The sequence below is a fragment of the Carassius gibelio genome, chromosome B24, assembly GCF_023724105.1.
Source record: "Carassius gibelio isolate Cgi1373 ecotype wild population from Czech Republic chromosome B24, carGib1.2-hapl.c, whole genome shotgun sequence".
NCBI classification, from domain to species: domain Eukaryota; kingdom Metazoa; phylum Chordata; class Actinopteri; order Cypriniformes; family Cyprinidae; genus Carassius; species Carassius gibelio.
Genome location: NC_068419.1, coordinates 18,152,823 through 18,179,505, shown reverse-complemented (window position 1 = coordinate 18,179,505; position 26,683 = coordinate 18,152,823). Strand labels below are relative to the sequence as shown.

Below are 26,683 nucleotides of genomic sequence, written 5' to 3'. Positions count from 1 at the left end.
AAGTTTGCCCCACATTTATGCTATTGACATGAATAATCTCAACATTCGTGCAACTCATAGAGGAAAGGTGTTTTCATGCAATGTGTTTCTTTAGTTATATCTCTTTTTTCGATTTTTAAATGAATAGTCTTTTGTTTGTTCATTTACCTCGTTTTGCTTTGATTTGCTTTTCTTTATTATGCTTTCATTGCATTGTTTTGTTTTGCCTTTGTTTTATTTATTTATTATGAAATAATTTTTGCTTTCTTTGTTTTGTTTATTAATTCCTAACCTTATTAAACTTACACTCATTCTTTGTCATTGCATGTTTTTTTTTGTTTTTTTTTCAGACAGATAGCAGTGTTTTAAAATGGTCTGAATCGTCAGTTATTAGTTTGGTTGTGTTTGTTTATGACAATTCTGATAGATAACTGCATTAGATCATTTGTGGACGTTGTCTATCAGTTTCTCATTTGATTGATTGATTGATTGAAGGATATAATCTGGAATCTTTTCTCTTCCATTTGATTTAGCACTGCACATGGCCCATTATAAAACGTCACAGTGTTATAATTTCCCCAAGCATTAATACAGTCTCTGATTATTATATTTCTGAGCTCCTCTAAATAACCCACCCAGCAAAATAGTGCTATAAATGAGGAGGCTCTGTGTCTTTACCGACAGCTCTGGAAACTCCTTCAAGTGCTTGACATGTTATTTCTCGATTGCCACAGAACAACCGGCAAAACTGTGTTATCTGTCAAAGGCGAGAATTGGAGTCAAACTCAGAAAGATGTCTTTTTCATGTTTCTATCCATAATGCATATCAGTTCTGGCCGCCGGGCCTCTCTAGGGGAACGAGAGCGAGCCGATGAGAGGCTCTTCATTGTGTCAGTCTGAAAGACTGTGGTCCTTCCGCGTACTTGTTGACGGTGTGACAGGAACTAAAAGACTGGGTGAAAATCACACGCGTGAACGCTGCGTTAGCGCCCAGCATGTGTTCGTCCTGCTGACTTCACCTGGACGTTGGTTCTCAACCAGAGAGCTGCTATTGTCTGCTGAGAGACACCTGTGTTGCCATAGCAACCGCTCAGGCACGGGTCGATGGTGTGTGTGTGTGTGTGAGGTGTATTATGAAAGGAAGGAGAGATAGGGGCCTCACCTGAATGCTTGGCTGAATCTCTATAACTCGTCTCCAGCCTCTTGCTCTCGGCTGCTGGACTAAAGCCAAGCACCTGGCATTCTTCAGCTCCATGTGTGTGTGTGTGTGTGTGTGTGTGTGTGTGCTGAACACTTACCTTTGCTTTGTATAAAGGTGTTATACAGAGTGGATTTCTCTCCTGTGAATCACCTTTTAATGACTTCCCTGCTGGACAAAAGCTGATTTTGCCACACAGTAGCTGGATTTTTGCAGGTCAGCTGTGACCAAGATGATCTACTAGGTTGAAACTTGGTCTGCTTGACCAGCTAGAAATGCTGTATGATATGGGAATGTATTTCTGGATTTTACTCCATCGGGTGCTGTATATGATGGGTTTGACTCTGCGCTGTGATTGGATCGTCTGTGTACAACAGGACAGCGCCCACTCACTGGATGCTAACACTGGTCTCCATAGTAACCGTTGTAAACATCCTGTTTAATGAGTCATGTGATCCCACTGTGTTAATCTCTCCCCACCCCTCAAAGCGCTCTATAATTCAACCTTGTTTGTTGTGTTCATATTATTATATTAATTATGTTAATCTTGAATGGCATTTTATTAATGTGTCAGCTTTGAGTTAATGGTGTTTTTGATGAATATTTGTAGTCCACTGGCAGTAAATATGTTGAAATGGTTTAAAACTTGGTTAAAAAATAATCCTTGCTTTCATAAAGAATTTTGTGTTTATTTGATGCCTTTAGTTACATTTTTAGCTTTATGCACTTTTTTTTATTATTAAAGCTGAGGTATGTCATTTTATACACCACTTTTGTCTCAAAATGGATCTGCAATATGATTGTTTTCGAACAAGTATCCTCCAAACACTTTCACTATCAAAAGATGCACCACAGGCGAAAAAATAATGAATGAATGAACAAATTTGGAACGAATGAATCTATTCTGTTTTTTCCCCCCTTGCAATTCTGAGTTTATATCCCACAATTCAGTTTTTTTCTGGCAATTCTGAGCAAAAAAGTCAGAATTACAGTTAAATTAAGCAAGATATAAACTCTCAATTCTAAGAAGAAAAGTAGGGGCTAAAAATATTCCATGACCGAAACTAAACACAAGTTATACGTTTTTCCCCCTTAGAATTGCACGAATAAAGTTTGAATTATGAGAGAAACCATGATGGAAACAAGCTTCAATACTTTCCCTGCCTGTCATTGGTCAAACAGACAGAAAGCCCCACCCCAAACTCATGCCATTAGTTAAATTGTTGCTATACTGGGCTTACTGGGACGCTTTAGACAACGCCACAGACACAGTGTTCATATTCTTTGGTGGAATGAGTGGCTTATTTTTAGATGCTTATTCGATTGTGAAAAAATATTTGAAAATTGAAAAAAATAAAATTCACTTTCTATGTTTAACTAATTAGTACCATTTGACCTGTTCTTTATCTCTCTAGAAAGAACAAGACGACTTAATTTTGACCCCGGATGGAACGCGGGAGTTTATGACGTTTGAAATCCCTCTCAACGACTCTGGTTCGGCCGGTTTAGGGGTCAGCGTCAAGGGCAATAGATCGAAAGAGAGCCACGCTGACCTGGGCATTTTCGTCAAGTCTATAATCACTGGAGGAGCCGCCTGCAAGGTGAGGAGCAGCTCTCTGATTGGCTACGGCACTCTCTTTTTTAATGTTCATATATTCCAAAGAAACTTTTAATATGCTCTCGTGTGTGCGATCACAGGACGGGCGGCTGAGGATCAATGACCAGCTGATAGCGGTTAATGGAGAGTCTCTGCTGGAGAAAAGCAACCAGGAAGCGATGGAGGCCCTCCGCACGTCCATGTCCATCGAGGGCAACAAGAGAGGCATGATTCAGCTGATCGTGGCCCGGCGGCTCGCAGGGAGAGGAGAGGTCAGTCATCCACCGTCTGCTACACACAGACGAACCACACATCTGTGTTTACATTCATACATGCTTCATTGTATTGAATATTGCTCTTGTAGTGTTCCTAAAATGTAAAAGAATATTTCTAATAACTTTACTTACAAACAAAAGGCTACTCGAGTGTACTTAAAGAGACACACTTCCATGCACTTTCTACTCGAGTCGAATTAAAAGTTTTACATTTAAACTACATTCAACTGATAGTTTTAATAATCGTTTGTCATGCTTTAAAGAAGTAAACTTATTTAATAAGACTAATAAACTAAAGTGCAAGTAAAGTACTTGATTAAAAGTTGATCTGTAGTTATCTAGTACTAATTCGTATCGTGAAATATCGTGAAACTTGATCATTGTTCTTCTACAATCTTTCAAACATTAGGAATGAAAGACGACAAGAAGCTTGAGTTAAGGCCCAATTATTCCCGAGTTTTGTTTCCAAACTGCTTGCGTTTTAAGGGGATTGTAGCAATGATACAGAGACGTTTTCATTTCAATACAGTTCCAAAGATTCAGTCTTCCTGATCTTGCATCCTTTCGAATGAATGTATTTGTTGCTTGTGAATGGTTTGGTGTATGTATATAAGTTTTATTAGTATAATCTGAGATAATCTGACCCAAATGTGGGAATAAAAGCCGAAGGATAAATGTGAAAAGTATGTTTTGTCAAAATGCTGGGAAATGTAGCGTGGCATAAATTGAAAGATTGAACTCTGCATGACCTAAGGAACCAGAGTGTTGCAAGAGTGTTGATGGCGATTATTACAGATATTTGAAATAAAATGGCATCTAAACATAGTACCGACTTTCCCCATTTGGTACTGTTGGCTGCCAGACTTTAATACAAGAAACTACAAGACAATAGTTCAGTGCAGGTTCTTAAATTCAGATGAAAATGACTTTCATCCAGCATGAAGATGAACGGAGAAGCTGTCTGAGTGAGTGACCGACAGAGTAGTGTCTGCAGACAGGGAAGTTTGACTGCAGAAAAGTGAATTAAAGTGAGTAGTTCTTATCAGACAGACACAGGAGACGGAGAGAGAGAGAGAGAGAGAAAGTGACACGGGGGTGTGAGCAGCGGATTGCGATCGAAAGCAATTTGACCGCTGAAAAGCTCATGCTGATTTATACTGATAACAGATGGCAGTATGAAATATCAAATATCAACTTCAAATGCCGTCTTTTCCATCCCCTCTCTTTCCCCAATGCAATCCTTTGGATGTGTGTTTGTGTTTCGCTCTTTTTTTTTTTTTTGCCCTCACAGAGTCATAACATCTGAAAGTGTAATCTAACACTTATCTTTCTAAAGAATATACGACAGGCGCTTTGAAGGCCCTGCTTTTGAAGGAGATGAAATTCATAATGATGACTGCTTATGGAAATGAGACGTCTGGCGTCTGTGGCCGTGCTCTCACGGAGAGGATGTTTCCCAGAGGAGAGAGTCGTTGCTCTTTCAGAGCTCTAGGGACTTCATAGAGTCTCCTTTATGGCTCTTTTAGGTATCAGCTGCATCTCTGATGTTTTTTTCTTAAAATTTATTGGGAGAAATAAAAATAGACAGTAACAATGGCTTTCAGTAAAAGTACAGTGCGCTATAAAATGAAAGTGAATCCTACAGCTCAGACCATTCACTCTATTTGATGATAAATGTTTGAATTCATGATGAAGCAGCACAGTTTTAGACATTGATTATATTTGTGCTGAAACGCATTGTTTTAAGGAGAAAAATCAGGAAACTCAATAATTGCTTTATTCATTTAATTCTTCCGCTCACCTGTAATATTGTGAAATATTATTAAAATATTATTAAAATTTAAATGAACTGTTTACTATTTGAATTTACTGTAAAGTGTAATGTATTTCTGTGATGCTCCGCTGTATTTTCAGCATCATTCCTCCAGTCTTCAGTGTCACATGATCTTCAGAAATCATTCTGATATGATGATTTACTGCTCAAGAAACTTTTCTGATTATTATCAATGTTGAAAACAGTGCTGCTTCATATTTTTGTGGATATAGAAAATCTTTTACATTTTAAATGTCTTTGATGTCAACTTTGATTAATTTGATATATCCTTGCCGAATAAAAATAAGAATTTGTGAAAATTAAATAAAAAAAATAAACAAACAAACAAATAAAGGTACTGACCTCAGACTTTTGAATGGTAGTGTATGCTTATGTATATTGAAGTAGCAATAATACTTAAAATGTTTTATTCATGTCAAACATACAGTGTGTAGGTAAATAATAATAATAACTATAATTTATTGTATATTATTTTCAGGTCACGCCCATTCACTTCAGGAGGATTGTGACTAGTAAAAAGTGTCCAGTGTAAAAGCTTGATGCAATATAGGAATGTGAAAAATGACACTGGGTTAGCAAACACATCTTGTGCATTTAAAACACATAAACAGTCACCTTACACATTACAGCCTTCACTCATATGAATCTGACTGCACTGCTCGTGCTGTATTTGTATTTGCGTGCATCTAGTGAAGACAACACGACAGAGAGAAGAAATAAGTCTCTGTAGTTTCTTTTGTACCCAGTCTGCCTCTTCTTGCAATCTCACAACCTGACTAAAATATAACGTCTTTTGTAATCATTCACGGATGTACGCCCAGAAACCTGCGACACACACACCAAGCGCCCACTGCTGTGCTCAGATCAGCCTTTATTAGCGATGGTGTGGAGCTGACTGGACCCGTTTGAGAGCAGCAGACTCATGCTTTCTTCTGTCCCCTCACACACACACACACACAGAGACACGTCCCTTCCATCCTCTCTCGCTCGTCCCAAGGTCACCTGTCGCCTTCAGGAGCACCCAGACTCAAGGTCGCTTTTATCTGTCTGTCAAACGAGGAAGAGGACGGTTGCTTTCATCCTTTTCATCCAACTTTGAAGTGCAGCCGAGCTCCCGCTGTGTACCAACATGCACTATAAATTGCGCTTTGATATGGCATTCAGAGAGATGGAAAGCTGAAATAAGAAAAAAGAGAGATGGCAAGAGTAGTGAAAATAGAAAGAAGAGGAGAATGATGGGTAGCGTGAGATTGCAGGGGCCACTGAAGGAATCAGAGATTGTGCGGCGCTGCTCTTTCTGACAGCCGGTGCTTTGCTACTGTCATACAGCAAATGCTGGAAAACAAGAGGCCAGCATTAAAATGAATAAGATCCATCACTGTCCACTACCCTGTGTGTGTGTGTGTGTGTACTCGATTATGTTTGGGAGAAGCACATTCTGTCTCTAGTCCTGTCCTGAATGTGAATCGATGTCCTACACTGTCAATCAAAAGCTCTGTTGTTCCAAAATACAGCCAGTCCATTCGCTCGTTAGTAATAGCAGGTGTTCATATGTAAAGTGTGGTTCTGTTGCAAATACATTTTTATATATTTGCTTAGACACTAAAAATCTGTATCTGAAATATGCAGTAATATGGAGTAATTGGCTGGAAAGCTGGAATTATATAGTATAGATGAAACCTTAGAAAATTTGAGATGAAACAGTGTTAAAGCAGGTTAACACTGAAGTACTAAAGTAATTAAAACTGATATAGATGACAAGAGCACATGACAAAATAACTACATTTAAAATGAAAACTGAAAATATAAAAATAAATCCTAATTTGAAATATTTATATTTTTATAGTATATTGATATTATTAAAATAACACTGTTTTTGAGAACTGTTTAGGGTAGGGATTAAGAAATGTCTATTTAATAGTATATATGTATATATATATATATATATATATATATATATATATATATAGAGAGAGAGAGAGAGAGAGAGAGAGAGAGAGAGAGAGAGAGAGAGAGAGAGAGAGATAAAGGTATTAAAATAGTATTTTTATGTTTCTAAAGCTGAGCATACAAAATATAGAGCCTGTCCTCCAATAAATAACAACCATATACTGTAGGTCGTTTGTGCAAGCACCTTCTTACAACCTATATTTTAATTTTTTTAAGTTAAATTCCATCTAGCGGGTGTAAAAATAACAACAGTATTGTGCTGCATCTGTCGTCATGAAATTATATATAACCTCATTACCAAACAAAATGCTCATTTATTTCAATGCAACGTGTGGACTCTTTACACTAATCTCACAGTAATTCGTACATATTTTACTACTGTAGGTGGCTTATTCGTTCCAATGACCACTCCTAACCCCACCCCTAAACCTACCTCTGACAGAAATCATGCAAAATTATGATTTATAGAGCATATACATTTTATAAGCATGTTTGTTCTCTGGGATCGAACCAATGATCGCATGATTACATATCAGCGTATAAAGCAATACTCTACCAACTGAGCTACACAAAACCCAAATTACAGCGCAAATAAAAGAGTGCAAAACATTAATATGAAATTAATATGAAAACATCCTGTTGTTGATAGGGGCGCAATTTTAGTATGCGCTCTCATGGGTCGTATTTCAGGGATTTGGACAAACGACCTATACGGGAGTATTAGTTGAAGGAGAGGTTGCTTTTAAATGTTAGTTGCTGTCACTTTGTCAATATATGCTTCAGTGCCTACAAAACCATTCTTCTAAACCTTATGTACGAATACTAATGAGATGAGGCTGCATAGGCAAGCTGTCTTCAGATACATATGATTCATCTTAATATTTTGACATCTTAGAAGAGAGCATTATTTCTTCCAACCTTTTGGAGCAGTGTTTGTTTCTCAAGCACCTATGCTGTTTAGGAAGGCAATTCATGATTTGAAGTTGTACAGTTTGTGCTTCTGACTAAAGACTCGCTGATGGAACTGGGAAAGGCCTGCCGTGGAAAGATTGACCTGATTTTGTCACAGTTGCAGTAGATCCAAAGGCTCAAACTGTAAATGAAGGGTTTAATAATCAGCCGCTGACTTGAGTGAAATGCTCTTGTCTGAAATAGGTTTCAAATTGAGAAGTGACTATCTCTCAGACTGCCTTTGGTAATTGAAGCAGTGATGTTCTTGGTAAGGGATTGTCGTGACCCAGATAATGATGTAATGTATTATTGGTCATTGCGTGTTCTTCTTCAGTTCAATAATTGAGGCTGAGCTTCAGAGAGGCGGTGGTTCCAATCGATGGCTTTCGGCTTCTATTAATATAAGGTCATAAGTTCTCAGGCAATTAAAAGTCTTGCAGTCATTTGAATTCAATTAATTTCTTAAAATACTTTAAAACTTATGAAAAATTAGGGGACAAAAGCAATATTCGTTTTAGCAAACTTTAAGTAGAAATGTAGTTTTCAGTATTTAACGCACTTAAGATTCTTATTACTATTATAAATGTTTGGTATGAAGTTATCAAAGTTCACCAGACTGTTCAAAGACAGCCTCTGAGGACTGTGGGTAATTGGAAGCGTATGTTGCTCTTCATAAAGGTCGGCGTGTGAGCCTATCAGCGCTGGATTATTGAAATGAGAAATTAATACACTTCCCCAGATTGAGTGTGTCCAATTAGTTTTCCACGCTGTTTAACTGGTTTGTGTTCGTCTGTGACACATCGCTGTCATTACGCTTCAAAAAGTATTACATATAGCCTACTTTTTTGGACCATGTGAGTAAATGATGACAGAATTGTCATTTTTGGTTGGGTGAACTATAACGTTGATTATTTATTTTCTTAATTTTATTTGAAAATATGAAAATATGAAATAATTTCTTTAATGAAATGATACTCTAAATAATAAACTAAAACTGCCAGTAGGTTTTGGTAAATTTCTTAATGAGTAAGTCATCGAGTCATTTATTCATTCATTTGATTCGTTCAAATGGCTGATTAAATCAGGAGTGAAGTAGATGGTTCTTTATGAATGGTTCATTGAATCAAACCCAACGCGACTATGGCCAATGGTTCAACACACCAAATGGTTCACCAAATTCGTTCAAAGCATGGATTAAAGAAATTAAATACCGCTGTGGGTTACTCAGAGATCAACAGTTCTGCTTTGTCTTTATCTTCTGGTTGGCAAAATTGATCAAAACAGACAGCATTGTGTCTAAAATAACACAATATTAACTTCTTAATGAACTGTTGTATAAGATGAGTATCACATTTGCACTCCTGTGATATTGTACTTAGCCTACAGCTCGTGTGATATTTTTTAACTATGTGATGTAAATCTGAGACACAATCTCAAACAGACGTTTTGCCCCATATCTTGAATTTTAGGTATATTCTCTAGGCTCCATCACACAGTAAGTTTATAGTCATATTATACTCATATTAGTCATTAATCGTCAGTATGAAATGGCAGATGATCCACATAGGTCTGGGGCGGGGCAAGTGCATTTTAACATATTATTTTTCTAATTAATGCGTTAACCTCTTAGCCAGCATAAAGACGTCCTCTTCTTCAACGCCTTTCAACTCGCATGTGTCAGTGTTTATGAATAGATTAAATAAAATGGGACAAATTTAATCTTGACAATCTATAAATCCCAGTTTAGTTAGAAAGGTAAGGGTCCACTGAACATTATTACTATATATATATATATATATATATATATATATATATATATATATATATATATATATATATATATATATATATATATATATATATACAGGGCCATCTCTAGGTTATTTGGTGCCCAAGGTGAGAGAGCCACAACATATATATAAAGACACACACACACACACACACACACACACACACACTCATTATTATTATTCATTTTTTTACATTTTATGCATATTACACATAATATTGCCATTCAAATGGCATTTTTTTTGCTATAAACAACAATGTACATTTATTGACACAATATATATAAGTGTGAATATGCATATAACACACCCATCTTCATGCATATTCACGAGTTATGTCTGAAGAACTGTGAAGGGCTCTCTGGTCCGCTGTTTTATTCACGGTTTCTTTGAGGATATTTTCTTTTTTACTACAAAGAGGAATCAAAGTTATTGCACATAGCTGGAAATCCTTTAGGGAGTAGAGAAATGCACACGCTGTCCTCACTCGGTGATGCTCTGTTCTTTGAAAGTATGAAATTTGCATCAAGCCAAAGATAGTTTGATGTTTTACAAAATAACTATTTAAAATATCCTTAGAAGTGTTTCTCATTTTCTTCTATTATTTCCTCCTGGTTCAGAATATGTGAACTTTGTAGATTAGTCTCAGAGGAGGTGTACAGTAACCTGGTAGATGTTTGATGCAGTCTGCTCTAATTGCCAACCAATGAAAGGGAGACAAATGTAGAGTATATCACAGCAGCTGAAGTCTGGTTTACATGATTTGAACAAGAAGTGAGTAAGCAAAGCAACAGCATGCTTCCGTCGTGCTTTTATACTGTTTTTGCTGCGTAACTAAGCTGTTAATATCTTATTCTAAATTGTTATCTATATCTGTTTCTAAATTGAATGCATCTTTTTTAAGTATGTTTAGTTCTATTTAGTCCAGCAAAAATATCCATTTATAACACATTAAGAAGTAATTTTTTAAATGCTGTAATATGAGTGCCAAAATAAGTACTTTCTGCTTTATTAATTGCAATTTTAGACTCTTAATTCATTAGCATTCTTACCAAACTGCATATCAATTATGAAGGACAGTTAATCTTGATTTTTTTTTTAAAGCTAAAGTGCCTCCTGTGCATAAAAACAACCCATGTGGTTGGTGTCCACATGACGCTCATGAGAGCTGACATCAGGAAGGAAGTGCCACGCTGGCTTCAGAAAACCGTCCTGCTGAAATGAGGGCCTGATCGATTGTGTCTTGAGAGAGCTATCAATCAGCCTGACTGCTAAATTATGGTTTTATTAGCGTCGAGCCATACTGCTGCTCCGTGGGGCGAAGCGTGGCATGATGGGACGCATCCACATGCGCCAGACAATAAGAGAAGGACGTCTGGATCTGAACTTCATTAGTTTATTTACTCTCTGATGGACCTCTATGACATGAGCTCACGGTGACTTACTGATGTCATATCACAGTGGCTGGGATTTATGAGGAGGACAGAAGCATCATGGGAAATGTAGTTTTGTGCAACAAAAAATAACTAAAACAAAGGAAAAGCTGGGTGTGTGTATGAGGCAGGTTTGCTTGACTGGAGGCGTCCAGGGAGCAGAAGCCCGGCTATGAGTGAAGACGCTCTCTGTAATCCACTCACAGCTCAGCAGGGAAACTCAATTGGTGCACATGAGAAAGTAAGTGATTGAATGAAAGGGCAGCGTACTAAAGCACAGTGGCATTGTGCAGATTCGGTGTCACAACAACTCAATCTGACTCACTCACACTTCACAAGGTGAACAGAGACAGTAGTGTACAGAGGAGATCAGCGTAGCTTTCATTTGCTCTTTGTTGTCGGTAAAAATGTCTCTTTTTTTATCAAATTAAATAAGTAAAGATACTAATAACTTAACTATATTGATACATTTACACACTTTTTTTTCCTACAAAAAAAAAAAAGAATATATAAATAATGAAAATACAATGTATAAAAATGTAGATATGTAAGGTTTATCAAGTTTATAATGCATAAATAAAGCAAGTTTGTAATATGAGTGTTATTTTAGTATAATTTAAATACCATTGTAGTTTTTATGAATATTTTAATCAATATTTATTTTTATATTTTCCACTTTCATTTAGTCATTCTGTTGTGTATTTTTATATACATATATGTATGTATCTATCTATCTATCTATTGATCGACCGAGATCGATAGATAGATAGATACATATATGTATATATTTAATTAATTTATTTATTATATACTTAAATATATAAATACAAAATACATTTAAATCTAAATTTACTGTATTAAAGAAATCTATATAAATTAATGTATCTGAAATTTTACTTAAATTTGCCACTTTTTAATTATCAACTAATTTTGATCTGTTCATTATTCCTCTCCCTCTGGTCATGCTGTAGAAGCCAAGTGCTTTATCATGTTACAGCCTGTATTTATATATCAACGTATGTCCAGTAGTTAAGCAATGGTCCCATACAGATGACTTAGGTTAGCCAGTCACAATAAAGGTCACTTACATAAAAAAGGTGCAGTAACAAAAAAAAACAAAAACAAACCTGTTAACCTGCACCTGGACGCTCTTTGTTTGCACGTGTCAGTGTTTATGAATAGATTAAATAAAACGGGACAAAATTAATCAAAACACACTATATATCATCATGAAGGTCTAAGCCTAAATGGTCAGAAAAAACTAAATTACATTTTGGGTGTAAGAAACCTTGACTAATTCTATATTATATGTGGATTTTAAATGTGTAGAATTTGGCTCCTTAACTAAAGCAGTTGTACCCATTCAGTGCCCTTACTCTCACCACTGAGAGAATTAATTCACCCATTATGGGGACAAACAATAAACTGTCACTGGCTCAAAAGCACAGTATTCACAGGATAAATTTGAGAAGTTCAACCCACAGCTGCACAGCCTCGGGCACTTATAGCTGTCATAATCCACTTGAAAAATAGACTGAAAATATGTGGGAGAGGACAACAGATCTGCCATGGAAAGGGGTTCATCTGCTCCCTATACAGCCGAGGAAATGAATGCCAGGAGAGGGAGAGAATGGGATTGGAGAGATGCGATAGAGAGGGCTAATGAGGCTGTCTGGGTCTCCAGAGAGAGCTGGACAGAGCAGAGGCTGCATGTGACAGCTTAAGACCTGTAATTACAGGCCGAGAGAGGGAGAGGGGCGCTGGATTAAGACCTCATAAACAGCATCAGGAGGCCAGCCCAGTCTGGAAGTGTGTGTGTGTGTGTGTATGTGTGTGTTCGAGAAAGGATTAGAATGACTACATGATGCTGCTATGTAGACAAAGATATTATCACTGCCATCCAAGGTCAGAGAGGATTTTCTCAAATGTGTTTTAATGTTAAACATGAATACAAGGTTGTGTATTACAGTGGTATTATCATGGGTAAGGCAACAATATGAAAAAAAGACCATAACTAAGTTTTTTATTTGTGTATTTTCTGAAGGATATACTACTAGAAAAGATAGATAGATAGATAGATAGATAGATAGATAGATAGATAGATAGATAGAATTAGGTAGGTAGGTAGAATTATAGGTTGAAGGATGGATGGACGGATGAATAGGTTGACGGGAGAATGAATAGAATACTAGATATGAATAGGAAAGATGGACAGAAGGATGGATGGATGGATGGGTGGGTAGACGATGGTTGGTTGGATGGATGGATGGATGTATAGGTTGAAGGAAGAATGAATAGATAAATGGAAAGGTAGAAGGAAGGATGGATGAATGGGTGGAGAGACGATGGTTGGATCAATGGATGGATAGGCAGAATGAAGATGGATGGATGGATAGGTTGAAGGAAGATGGATGGATGGATAGGTTGAAGGAAGATGGATGGATGGATAGGTTGAAGGAAGATGGATGGATGGATAGGTTGAAGGAAGGATGAATAGATAGATGGATAGGTAGAAGGATGGATGGATGGACAGACAGACGATGGATGGATGGATGGATGGATAGGTTGATGGAGGGATAGATAAATAGATGGATAGGTAGAAAGGTGGATGGATGGGTGAAAGAATGAATGGATGGATGAAAAAATAATGGATGGACAGACAGATGATGGATGGAAGAATGTATGTAAAATGATGGATGTATGTATGTATGGATAGGCAGGTATAATTATGGATGGATGGATGAATGAGTAGTTAAAATGAGGGATGGATGGATGGAAAGGTAAAATGATGGGGTGTTTGATGGATTGGCAGAATGACAGATGCAGGACAAACTAGCCTGTAGACTGCCAATCACAGCCCCACAGGAAGACAGACTAGCAGGGGGTGTTTTAATACACATGGCAAATCCTGTTTGAGGAAGCACTAGATTAGGGGAGATTATGCCTGGAGTAGGCAGAATAAATGGGTTCATAATAACTCTTCACCTCCCCTCCCTCCCAAACACTGTGCCGTTAAAGATCTGTCTCCCACAAGCAGATCATTTCAACCATCACCCCCGTTTTCTTTAAGAAACACGTCCTTGTCTCGTTTTTATCTTCCCCTCATTCTGACACAACCGTCAGACTTCTACAAAGGTTCATAAAACAAATCCTGGTTTTGTAATGAAAAGCTCATTGAGGAGAGTCAGGCTGAGCGGTTTATTGTCAGGCTGCCCGTGGCACTTGCGTTGGATGAAGTTGTAATTGCATTGACCCTTTCTATGCATGCGGTTTTATCAGCCCCAGCGAGATAAGTCAGCAGCTCTAGACTTCATTAAACATCTCATCTATATTAAACAGTCTGGTAGTTTCCCTCCCGAATACAGCATTTGTTGTCCCCACTGCAGTGCCACAGACGTCCTGAGCAGATTGAGTAAGATGTGTCTTGTGCGATCAGCATCCCGATGGATGGATGGATGGATGGATAGGCAGGACGATGGATGGATGGAAGGGTAAAATGGAGATAGATAGATAGATAGATAGATAGATAGATAGATAGATAGATAGATAGATAGATAGATAGAAAACCATTGGAGAATTGGTGGGCTCTTTTGACTTGGGTCAAGAAGATGATTGGCAACTATCAAAAATACCATAACAACCACTTTAGCACACTCTGAAGCACCAAAAATTGTTTGGTTGTAACGACCTATCAACACATTGGGTCAACAACAATTTATGGGTAAATGGGTAGAATGATGAATAGATGGATAGTTAGTAAAATAGATAGATAAATGGTTGGTTGGATAAGTAGAATGATGGATGACTTGGTAATGTAAGGAAATGCTTGGCTACTATTGAGAACACTCTAGCAACCACTTTACCACATGCTGAAGCACATACATACCTTGCTACATTATAAGCATTCCCAAAGTTCCCTTGAGGCTTGTTGCCATTTTCAAAGAGCTGTGCTCAAAACAGACCTTGGGCCTCGGTCTTCCTAGTTACCACCTAGATGGTAAGACTGGGAGAGAAATATTACAGATCTTCAACTAACACAGCCTCCTTCAGGAGACGTTCCTTTGGGAGAAAGTGCAACACTCTCATGATCAGTTTGGCCCCTATGGGGGAAATGTACTGTATAATGCTAAGGACATGAGAGCTCACAAAGGACTTGAGATCAGACCACACTCACCAACAGCCTAATCAAAAGAGCACAGTAACTCCTCTATTACCTCTAATTATATATATTTTTCTTTCCTTCCCAGGAGGCTCCAGGTAGCCCGCCTGTGCGTCTGAGCACTCCACAAGACGAACATGAGCGACGGATCTCTCAGACGCTGTATCCCGGAGAGAGCCTGGATGACAACCACACCCCACGACCCACCATGATGGGTAGAATGATGGGTAAGCTGATAAAAACACTCAAATGGCCCTGTCACTTCACCGAAAATGAGAGTGTTCTCGAACCAGCTAACTCCAGTCTTTATATTTGTTCTGGATTTTGTAGATGGCTTTTATCAGTCTGCTGTTAGTTTCCAGGTTGCTCAAGTAGATCTAATTTGTTTAAGGGATAGTTGGTCTTTGTACAGGTAGTTCCACACTTGCATGACTTATTTATTTTATTTTTTTCTGTACACAATTACAATATTCTGAAAATATTGGTCATACAGGTTTGGATTACTTGAGGGTGAGTAGATGATGACAACATTTTCAGTTTTGATTGAACTATCCCTTTAAAGAGTTCAGTTTGAGACATGTTCTAATTAAAGTGGTGAAGCATTTTTATCCAGCTGAAAATATCTGGTGTTCTTTTGAAAACGGCCAGCTCTGGGCACTTGAGAGTGCTTTGGAGGCGCAGCGTTTAGCTAGAACCAATAAAATGTTTCTCCAAGCATTATTTTTCAAATTAAATAATAATAATAATAATAATAATAAAACGCACACACAAAGTATGAAATATGCCAAAATATGCCATGTTCCCATTGAAATCTATTTAAAAAGTCATGCTAGCCTTTAAGAATAAATATTTAGTTGGACACGCAGCTATATCTGGTTTATGAATTATGTCATTAAAAGGAAAAGGATCAAGTCACATGTGCTTTGAAGGTTTCTTCCTAAGTAGATGGCTCTTGGTCTAAATCACTGCATTTTAACAGTCATTTTTATGCTCTGCAAGAATATGTATGCACACGTGCTGTCAGTATTTGTCCTCACCTTCAGTTTCCATTTCCATCTGTTTCCACCCGACATATACAGTTTAAATGCAGGGATGAATGAGCAGCCGGACGCACACAGGCTCAGCCCAGCCAGTCCCAGCATGCTCCTGTGGTTTTGTAAATGGGGGTTAATGTCATTTTCAAGCCCCGTGTCTCATCCAGCATGACTCTTTCAAGTCAGTCCTGATTTCTCTCAAACTCAGATCACTTTTCTAGTCCTGTCAGACAATTGGAATCGGCAGACCAATCCTTTCACCTTCATGCTTGTCATTTCACAATCGACTACTCAGTCTTGAACAATAAGCTCTTTAGTACCAAACGCCAACCCTCCTCATCCCCTGCTTTTCTTTCACCCCTCATTTCTTCTTCATCCTCTTGTTCTGACCTTGTCTACTGCGTGCGTTTTCATCGCAGTGTGACCATGAGTCAGTCAATGACGTCTCATTTTATTATCATTGTTGTTGTTGCTGCTTATATAATAGGTATTGTTATTATCTTATCAATAACAATGATACTTATTAGCTTTCATATTTTAGATAATATGTATTTATTGTGAAGGCTTTTTTGTTTGTATAATAATTATAAGTATACATTTATAAAATATCAATATAAGTCATACCTATTAATATATAAAATTAGTATGTATTGCAGTTATTTGTTTGTTTATAATTTTTTTCCCTTTTTGTCTTCACTTCTCATTCTGTCCTAGTTGGTTTGCACCAATGTATGCATTGACAATTTCTTTCAAAAAGCATGGGAGTGATTCTTCCCCAGTGCAGGTGAAGAGAAACTCTAAAACTTCTCAAAAAGCAGCACTTCAGAGAGTTTAGCTGTACATCTTCTCCTTAGCAAAGTAAAAAGGCAAAAGTTTGAGAAAGTTTACCTGAGGGAAGATGGCACCCTTCAGCTGTTGTAGACCTGACACATTGTCATACGTCTCATAAACTCGGCCCGTGCTCCTGAGGATTGTTTCACCACTTGTCAGTCACTTGCATGACACGTTATTTTTATTTGTAAAATCATGAAGAAAACGCAACAATGACACCTCACACATTAAATGGTCCATTGCTGATGTTCTGAATGTCTGACACGTAACTTTACGCACTGCAGGACATGAGGACGGACTTTGATGTATGGACTCTGTCGCGTTTGTCAGAGGTCGTTTTCTAAAGGACCAAGGTGAAGACCTGACTGACTAAGCTTGATGCATCACTGTCAGGAAAATAGTCTTGAGCAGCCACCACTCATTTCAGACATATTTGCTGTCACTCAGGAAGGAGCAGACATGGCAGGGTTTGAGCTGCAAGGTTAGCGAGATAATGTCATCTCGCATGCCTGTTATGACAGGCCGGGATGAGGAATGAAACTTTAAAGCTTGAAAACAGACTGAAATGAGAGAAAACTCAGAGGAATAAAGTGCTATAAATATAAATTGGTAGTTGATGGGTAAATTTATGTGACTAGATAAAGGAGAGGAGCTGTCTGGATTTATACCCGTTACTGTTTTTATTACAAATGGCCCTAAACAAATAAACAAACAAACAAATAGTTGGTGTAATGATATACTGTTTATTTGTTTGTATTTACACACTTGTCACTCATTTAATTGCAAGTGGTCCTACATAAATAAATAAACAAACTAACAAACGAATCAACAAATGAATGAAAAAACGAAATAAATATTGGCAAGTATAAACCGATGAAACAATATAATGCTAATAATAATGATGATGATGATGATGATAATAATAAATAATTTAGTTTCCCTTGGTAAGTGTTTGACATTTTTGACAAATCACACTCTGAATGAACGGAAAATACTGTTTGAAATGTGATCTGACCTTTCAGACTGAATTGAATTTCTTAAAATCATATTTTTAATTGATTTTCAAACCACATAAAGATGTGTTCATATGGTGTTCTGCTGTTCAGATTACACAATTACAAATAGCTAAATGCGTTCAGGTCTCTTCTGTCCTTCTTTCCTTGTCACATATAACATATTTCTACTTTCTAGAGCTAGCAGCCGTGCTGTAGATGTTGGATTCTTGTAGCCTTGTGAGTTCAGGTTGCTCTTAGTGTTACAGTACTTTAACACATTAAACACAGTTAAAGTGAAACACAGGACTTTTTCCTTTAATTTAAGGGGAGGTGGTGTACCAATTTGAATTTGCCCTTCACAACTGTTGATTTCCAGAGAGAAGTGCCTCTAAGTGTGTGACGGGAAAGGTTAGCCCCATTAAACAGCGTAAATAGGCACTGTGCCAAAAAAAAAAGGTGTATATGCATTAATATTCCTTTGTGTAAAGCAACGTTTCTGTGACTGGTGCTTCTTGGAGACTCACTAACCATATTCTGCCCGTAGAGAGATATGAGGAATATTCTGAATGAATCTACCTCTGAATGACAGTCATTATGGTAGTGAATGCCATGTGCACTTATAATATTTAATTAATATTTTAGCGTGTAGTCATTTAGACAGAGTCCCAGAAATCATTTCCAGTACTTTTGAACAGGGCAAAAAAAAGCCTTATTAAGCCTTATTTTGGATTAACATGTGCAAAACATAATAATAAGAATGTAAATTAAATGAACACCATGGTGTTTTGTGAGGGTGGTAATTTTGAGGTCATCATGTATGACATTTAGAACTGCTCTGTGACGTGTGTATGTCCGTGTGATACGGCTAACAGGAATTCTTCTCAGAACATTAGCTGAAGTTCTCTTAAAGTTATGAACAAACCTTCATCCAGGAACTGTTTAATCAGAATCTGTTTACAGTCATTTGTTCTTTAATTAATTTTAATTATTATCAAAACATTAGCACATTATTTGTGTTGTTTATTAAGCTTGACTGCATCACATAATAATTGCTGTTAGTAATGTTCATCGTCAGGTTGACTGCATCTTGTATACATTTTTCTGAAAAAAATTCTGTCATACATGCACAAACTGACAGTAACCACTTATAAGCTACTACTAAATATTGTAGAAATGCCATTTTCAACCAAGACCCGCCCATGAGGCTCTTTGACCGACATGTCAAACAACCAATCATCGTTTGGCGTGGAAATGTTGCCACAGTAACAGACCAGTGTGTTAAACTCTCACACAGATTTGAGAGATTCTATGGTGCAAACTTTAAATATTCTGTAGAATTCAACCAATCCAATGACGACTTTGACACTCTTGAAGTGTTTCCACTTGAAGTGTTTCCACTTGTGTTCCATATGCATCAGATGTTTAGCCAACGACCCATGGGCGTCACATCTGAGGCTGAGACTAGGATTTGGTTAGCTTTTTAGCTAGCAGTATAGCTTGTGATTCATCTTGATTTTGACTAGTAGTTTAGCTTGTAATTTAGTTTGTGGATTGGCTGGCAAAATCATTTGGAATTTCGGTCAGCTTTAGTTAGCAATAGGTCTTGTAATTGATCTACAATTTGACTAGTGCTATACCCAGCCTGATCTCATTGTTTATACAAAGGCATTAGTACATAACGTTTACAAGCACAGAATTTACAATTTTGTATTTTTGTTGATGCTGAAATGTAAAATTTGGATGTATTTCAAAGTTTAAGACGTACAAATTGCAACATATTTATAGCAAAAAAAATATAACATTTATGATTTTTTTTATATCATTAAGATATTTGTATCAATGCTTTTTTATTATTTAATCTATAAGTGATTTAGATTGTTAGACCCCTTAGCCTACCCCCAAACCTAAACCTCTTCCCATTTTATAGCGAATTTAAAAATATATAAAATGTAATCCATAGACTGGAATATGCAGGGAAATGACTGTGTTAGTAACAATATACAATAGCATTGAAAATATATTTGTATAGCTAATAATCCAGCTCCTGCCTCTAAACCTGAGTTGAAACTAAATGGATTACTTTTGCAATTATGTTGCATTTTTGGTGTATTTTATTGTTCTATTGTTAGTCACAGCATGTCGGAGAAAAGACATTTTGTGTTCCACAGCAAACTAAGTAAATATTATATGATAAGTAATGGCTAAACGATTGCAGAAATGCTTTAAGGGTTTAAAGTGTAATCTTGTTGAACAATGTGTAATCTAGGAAATCACACAGAATGAAATGTTATCATTTCTTATTAAGTAAATAAGTAAACGGTTTGCAAAAAAAAAATATTATAATGCTAGTGATACGTCAACTGAATACAATAATAATAAAATCAATACCGCCATTTTAATGTTCGTAAGGATTCATTTGTAACTTTTTTCATACATAATGCATACGTAAATAACTTGTGTCTTCAGTGCATCATAATTATACGTTTTGATGCTGTAAATGTGTTAGTATTGTATGTTATATTGTTATAGTTTGGCTAGTGATTCAGCTTGCTTATGCATCTGTGTGATGACCGTTTTTGAATATAAATATTTAAAGGTTCTGTATGTTGGATTGTCACTCAGTGGTTGAACTAAGTATTGCAGTTCAAATTAAAAATATTGGAGAGGGTTTTTCTTCACCTGGCCCCTCCTCCTCAGACTTGACGCACACACAGTTTGCCAGATTGTCAAAATGACAGGAATGAGTGCACTTGACGATAAATGAAATAAAATACACTGTGTTTATTTATGCCAACTGGCAACCCGGGGTGCTGAAATACAATTGGGTAAACTGGCAATGGGCAGTCTTCACGCACCAAAACAAAGGCCGATATTCCGACCCGGAACGCACATTTTGAAAGGAGAATAGCTGATTGCAGCATTGTTTTCCAGATCAACAAGTATGCTAACTTAGCATGTTTCTTAAATATCTGCAAACATATTATGGTATTTTTATGCTTTAGTAGAGTCAGAAACTTACATACAGCACCTTTAATATTTATATTCAAAGTACATTAATCATTTGACAGGCACTTTTATCCAAATATGTGGAATCCTACAACAAAATTGATTCATCTGAGGGAGACGCCAACATGAGGAAAATGCTAATATATCACAGTGCTAATTATCTTCTTAGACTTCTTTTATTCCTCTAACATAAAACTAATAAACAGTAAAGCTAATGTTGCTTGTCTTGGCAGCTGCATTAGTGATTAAACTTAACTGCTTCAAAGTTAATGTTCAAAGTCTGATGTTTGTTCTACCACAAGTACATTAGGTTGTAAGTGAATGAATTGTGAAATATAATCTTATAATATTTGATCTTAATGCAGTTTCTGTTTAGAATCTGTTCTAATATAAAGACATAAAAGAGCATTAAAACTAACCCTGTGATGCAGAGTGATGGGCGGGGCTATTAATCTGACAGTATAGTGCCATCACATTGATTGGCTGCAGTTGCTGTCAGTCAGATTGATTGGCGGCGCTGTCGGTGGCTGTCAGTGGGAAGGGCTGCCGACTGTGAAACTGTGTGAAGATGTAGCATATACACTCAGCCTTACATCAATCTAACTGGCAGTGTGAATCCACCTCGCTCAAGTCGCTACGACACAGGCTACTTGTCAAGGTATAATGCAGCAGGTGGCAGATAACGTCTTGGGCTGAATCAAATGAGCTTTTTCTTCTTTCTCCATCTCTCTTTTCCACGTTCCTTTGGCTAAGACTCTGAAGGATAGATTGTTTCAAGGAGTAGTTATTTGAAGCAAAATTCAAAAATGGCTGTAATTTCTTTGACGTTGGGTGCATTAGCATTCATGTTCGCTGTGAGCACAACTTTGTCCTAATTGAAAAGTCCAGCCAGTAGAGGAAAGTCACACTGTGACGCAAATTGAGGAGCCGTTACTTACGTCCGGACATGCTGTTTTGCAAAGAACCTGTTAATGAAAGAATGGACAGAACAAAGGGATGGAAGGGTTTTATGAAGGTTATGTGTGGTCAGCATTAGGAGCTGAAGAGTGTGGAGGAACATCTGTGCAAAGTAAATGTAATAATTCACTTCACTTGTTATTGGTTGGACAATTTTACAACATTTACAGGCCATTAATGTTTTAAACTGGCGTTTTCTCTGTTTGTTTTTTTCTTTTACAGAAGCATTTTATAATATATGCAAAAATGGGTTTTAGTTATTATTGTGTTTTTGCAGCAAACTGGGTAAAAAGCAAGTCGGTTTGCTGCAGTATATTCAAACTAAAAGACCTATCTTCATTTTCTTCGAATTCAGATTGATATATATAAAAAAAAAAAAAAAAAAAAAAAAATATATATATATATATATATATATATATATATATATATATATATATATATATATATATAAATTGTTTAAAAAGGTGAAAATAACATTAAACCAAATTTTTTTATGGTGTTTGACAAACCAAATAAAATTTCTTTGTCAAAGCCAATTTATAGCTCAGTCTATAGGAAGGGCAGACATATAATCTATAAACAGACATCGATACATCAGACGAGTAGTTGGGCTCTTAGTATTTCACTTTCATCACTTCTCTGCGTGAATCTCGATGTTGTGACCTTGTATTCCTCACGGAGTGTTTCTCCATGGATCTCTGCTCTCTCGTGAATGGCACTGTACCAGAACTGGAATGACAGAGGTATGCTGGGAATTGCATCACGCTAACAGTGCCTCCTCACCCTCCCTCGGCTTCCCTTAAGTGGTTTGTCTGCTCCTGTCAGATTAAAACACTCGCTGTATTAACCCCCTGATGAAGACTACAGGATAATGAGAGCTGTTATGCTAACAGGAGGAGGGTTGATGGGATATTACAGACTTATAGAGTGACCACAGAGGGTCCGAATCACTCGCACGACAAGAAGTGGAAGACCTGCTCTGGTGGCTGTGGCCTCCTGTGATATTATTGTGACATACACTGCTCTGGGACAGGACCTCTGGAGTATTACACACACACCAAAACAATGCATGTGTACATAATAGGCCTGTCAATTAGCACATTAATTCACTGCAATTATTTATAAAACAATAACATTATTAAAAAAATTACACAATAAATTTAATCCCTCCGACGCGTACTTGGATTGGGTATTTTAATTTGCCAACATATAAATGCAAATAATTAATTAATAATAATAAAAATAAAAAAATTCTAATAATAGTAATGACAGTCTTGGTAATGGGGTGCTTCTGAAATGTAAAATGACAAATGGGACACTCTCCATTCTCGTGAGCTTCACAGGCACGTGCAGCAGGAACACAAGACCTCAGATCCACATCAACTGAACTAGAGTTGGGACAGAGCCTAAATGCAAGATTGTAGTCTGGCCAAGAACACTATTTTTGGAGCAGTTTAGCTTTTAGCAGTATTTAATGGTTTGCCGTGTTTAATGCTTTTGAAAGGGGAAGTTTATTATTATTATTATTATTTTGCTATAATTTCTGAAAGGGAAAACTTTTCAATTCATGACTTTGTAAAAGCTCATTTATTTATTTTTTTTTCGTTTTGCAATACTGCCATGATTACAAGTGGAATTATAATTTAATTTAACAAATTATAGTGTGTTCACTTGTAGGTGATATGTTATACTTCTTGAGCTAATATTGTACTTCAATTCCTCCAAACAAAGGATGTTTTGTCCATCTGGATTTCAGTTATAAATAAATCTGTGTTTTGGTCTTTTTTAGAGAAAGTTTGTGTGAATGCCTCTGAACTGTAAACATTTGTGGAAGACAAACTAGCCTAGTTGTCTCATTAAGACAGAGGAAGCTACTTAGGGAGTCCACTTTTCCCTCACAGCTTTTTATTGTCTTTAGCTTAAAGAGGTATTAAGGTAATAATGTTGTCTTGACATTGTATTCAAGGAACCCATTCTATAAGTTATTGCATTTTTTCTGGGATTTTTCTCATTGCCCAGTGTTAAGTGTTATTAACCAAAACAATGTATGGTTTAGACTAATTGGGTAAGAGTATTTTTTTTTGCTAGCTTAAGAGGGGTCATTGGCACTTGTCAGGTAGTTTGGGTTGATGAAGGGTGTACTCAAACCTTTGCCAGTTGACATTTATACATTTGACAGATGCTTTTGTCTGAAGTGACTTACATTGCATTCAAGGTACACATTTGATCACTTCTTGCTTTTCTGGGAAAACAAACCCATGACCCTGATGCTGCTAGTGGTGTGTCCTTCTGGTTGAGCTACATAAAGACTTATGTTGTCAACCAAATCAATTTATGTTTAAGACTGATTGTCTTAAATTTGAAGTGCATGAATTGCCATAGTAGTGATAAATCATAGAATTAGAATTCATCTTGGGGGGAACCTGCAACCTTCTGGTTACATCCCAAGTGGTTAGGTAGATCTGCTTCGCTGGTCTTAAAGAGGTTATGGGCACTTATTATTTAGTTGGTGTTGAAGAAGGGTGTACTCAAACCTTTGCCAGTTGACATTAATGCATTTGACACATTTTTATTTTTCCCAAAGTGACTGGCAATACATTGCATTAAAGGTAGCAATTTTTATCACTCCCTGCTTTCCTTGGGAATTGAACCTGTGACCTTGACGTTGCTAGCACTATGCTACTGAACAAGTGTACAGGAAGGCTAATGTTGTCAACCAACACAAGGTTAAGTGTCTGAATTGTCACAATAATGATAATTCATGGAACGCCTTGTGGGTTTGGAACCTGCAACCTCCGGGTGTCTTTCAAAGTGGTTGTATTGATCTTTTTTTGCTGATTTTAGAGGGGTTATGGGCAGGCTGGGAGACCAGCTAAACTAAAAACACCTAAAAGCAGCTTATACCAGCAAAGCATTTATTTTTTATTAAGCTAGTATTATCTTGGCAGGGAGCAGATGGAGTGATTTGTTGTTTTAATGGCCGAGGCTATTTCTTTCATGATTTCCTGTGTTTACAGTATAAGACCATTCTCAAGTAAACTAACTCAAATCAAATGTGACTGCGCTAATGTTGCCAACACGTATGATGCAATACAATGTCAGTTGTGCGTTGTACTTTTGGAAGATTTATTCTAAAAAAACATACTGCTTCAAAGACCCTCATTTCAATGATGACCCTCTGGATTTCCCCTGACCACAGCAAGTCACTATGGATGGACATTCATGACACACACTTGGCTTTCACTCGCTCCCCCGCTTCTGGGAAAAGTTGAACTGATTGTTGATGACTTTGTTCCTAAATACATGTGAGGTTGTGATTAATACCACATGTTGGCCTATTTCTTTTTGGATTACCAGATTATACAAGTTGAATTATGTTTTTTTTTTTTTTTTTTTTTTTTAGTGACTGAAGGAAACTGAAACCTTTATGTTCCTGCACGCCTCTTCAGTGAAGCCCAGATTTCAAATGACCTTATTTAGATGTGCTTTAACAAATCCAGTGGCATGTCCTTTCAATTTGTGTTCAAAATGTGGGATAAAGATGTATTTTTTGCACTTTTTGAAGCTCATCTATCTTGAAAACCATTCTCTCAACATATTGCAGTGGTTCATAAATCAAATATCCGAGCAGTGTTGCTAAAATGTAATGCTCTGTCATGGAAATATCCTCTACACTTAACCCGACCCTAAGCCTACCCGATAGTGTTAACAAATGCAAAAGTGAAATGAAAATGAATTTCTTAATGCATCCGTGCTATTTTAACTTCCTTATGCGGATATGTGCAGTTTTGTTGTACCGTGGTTTAACCGGGTTCATACCGGAGCTCAAGTGCAACACCATATCTACTGAGAAAACCTACTGAATAAGAAAACTCATGCACACAGTATGAAGCTGTATGTGTGACGACACATTCAAAAGAATCAGTTTTCAAATCTCTTCAAAGTTTTTAATTTATAACATAATATTCCTATGCGAACAGTAGGCTTTACTGATCGAAACTGTGGACGTGCAAATCATACTTTGCACGAAAATGAGTAAAAGTTCTCTAGTGTTCATTTCAACTGGAAACTGCATCGATTCGTATATATAGGTACGTTTTTTTTTTTTTTTCAGTTCTGCAAAAATGTATTTAGAGGCACAAATTCCAAACGAGCCTACTGTATGTTGCAGCTTAGAGTTGCTTAATTTTAAAGTTTTGACCTTGTGTTTTATTTGCACTTGATCTACAAGAAATACAAGTAGGAGCAGGATAGCCTTGATGGTCCCCTGATGAGTAGTTCTTCAAAGTATGCTCCCCTCTGCTTCCTGAAAATCTGTTGCCCTCTGTCATTCTGGATGCACAATCGAGGAACTGATTTCATTCAAGTTTATTTGTTCAAACCTTGATTTGGGGGGCCAACGCTGGTCTGTACGCCAATCAGTCCATTCCCACAATGTCTTGATTCAGGGCCCAGCAAACAAGCATGGGGGTCTATTTGTTATAGCAAGAGAGACCCTGTGAGGGGTAGTTTGATCGCAGCATGACAGAAAACAACAGTAGCCCACCACCATGCCTTCAGCGCCCTGCAAGCAGAATTCAGTGCAGATTAAACAGAAGAGACAGTTACAAACACAAACTGCGCCTCCATGAGACCCAACGGTCTGGGAAAGACCACACATGATAGCCTCAAATGACCTGAATCAAATGTCCTCGGGT

At 37.1% G+C, this 26,683-nt stretch overlaps 1 protein-coding gene across 4 annotated transcripts in view; it reads left to right on the top strand.

Moving 5' to 3' along the window:
* The window catches only part of LOC128013213 (partitioning defective 3 homolog), a 421,775-nt gene that overhangs the window by 234,954 nt on the left and 160,138 nt on the right, over positions 1-26,683 (top strand). For all 4 annotated transcript variants that reach the window (XM_052596022.1, XM_052596020.1, XM_052596019.1 and 1 more), the window contains 3 exons: positions 2,593-2,778; positions 2,876-3,046; positions 15,252-15,390. In XM_052596022.1, coding sequence (XP_052451982.1) covers positions 2,593-2,778; positions 2,876-3,046; positions 15,252-15,390 — 496 coding nt within the window. The remainder of the gene's footprint in view (positions 1-2,592; positions 2,779-2,875; positions 3,047-15,251; positions 15,391-26,683) is intronic.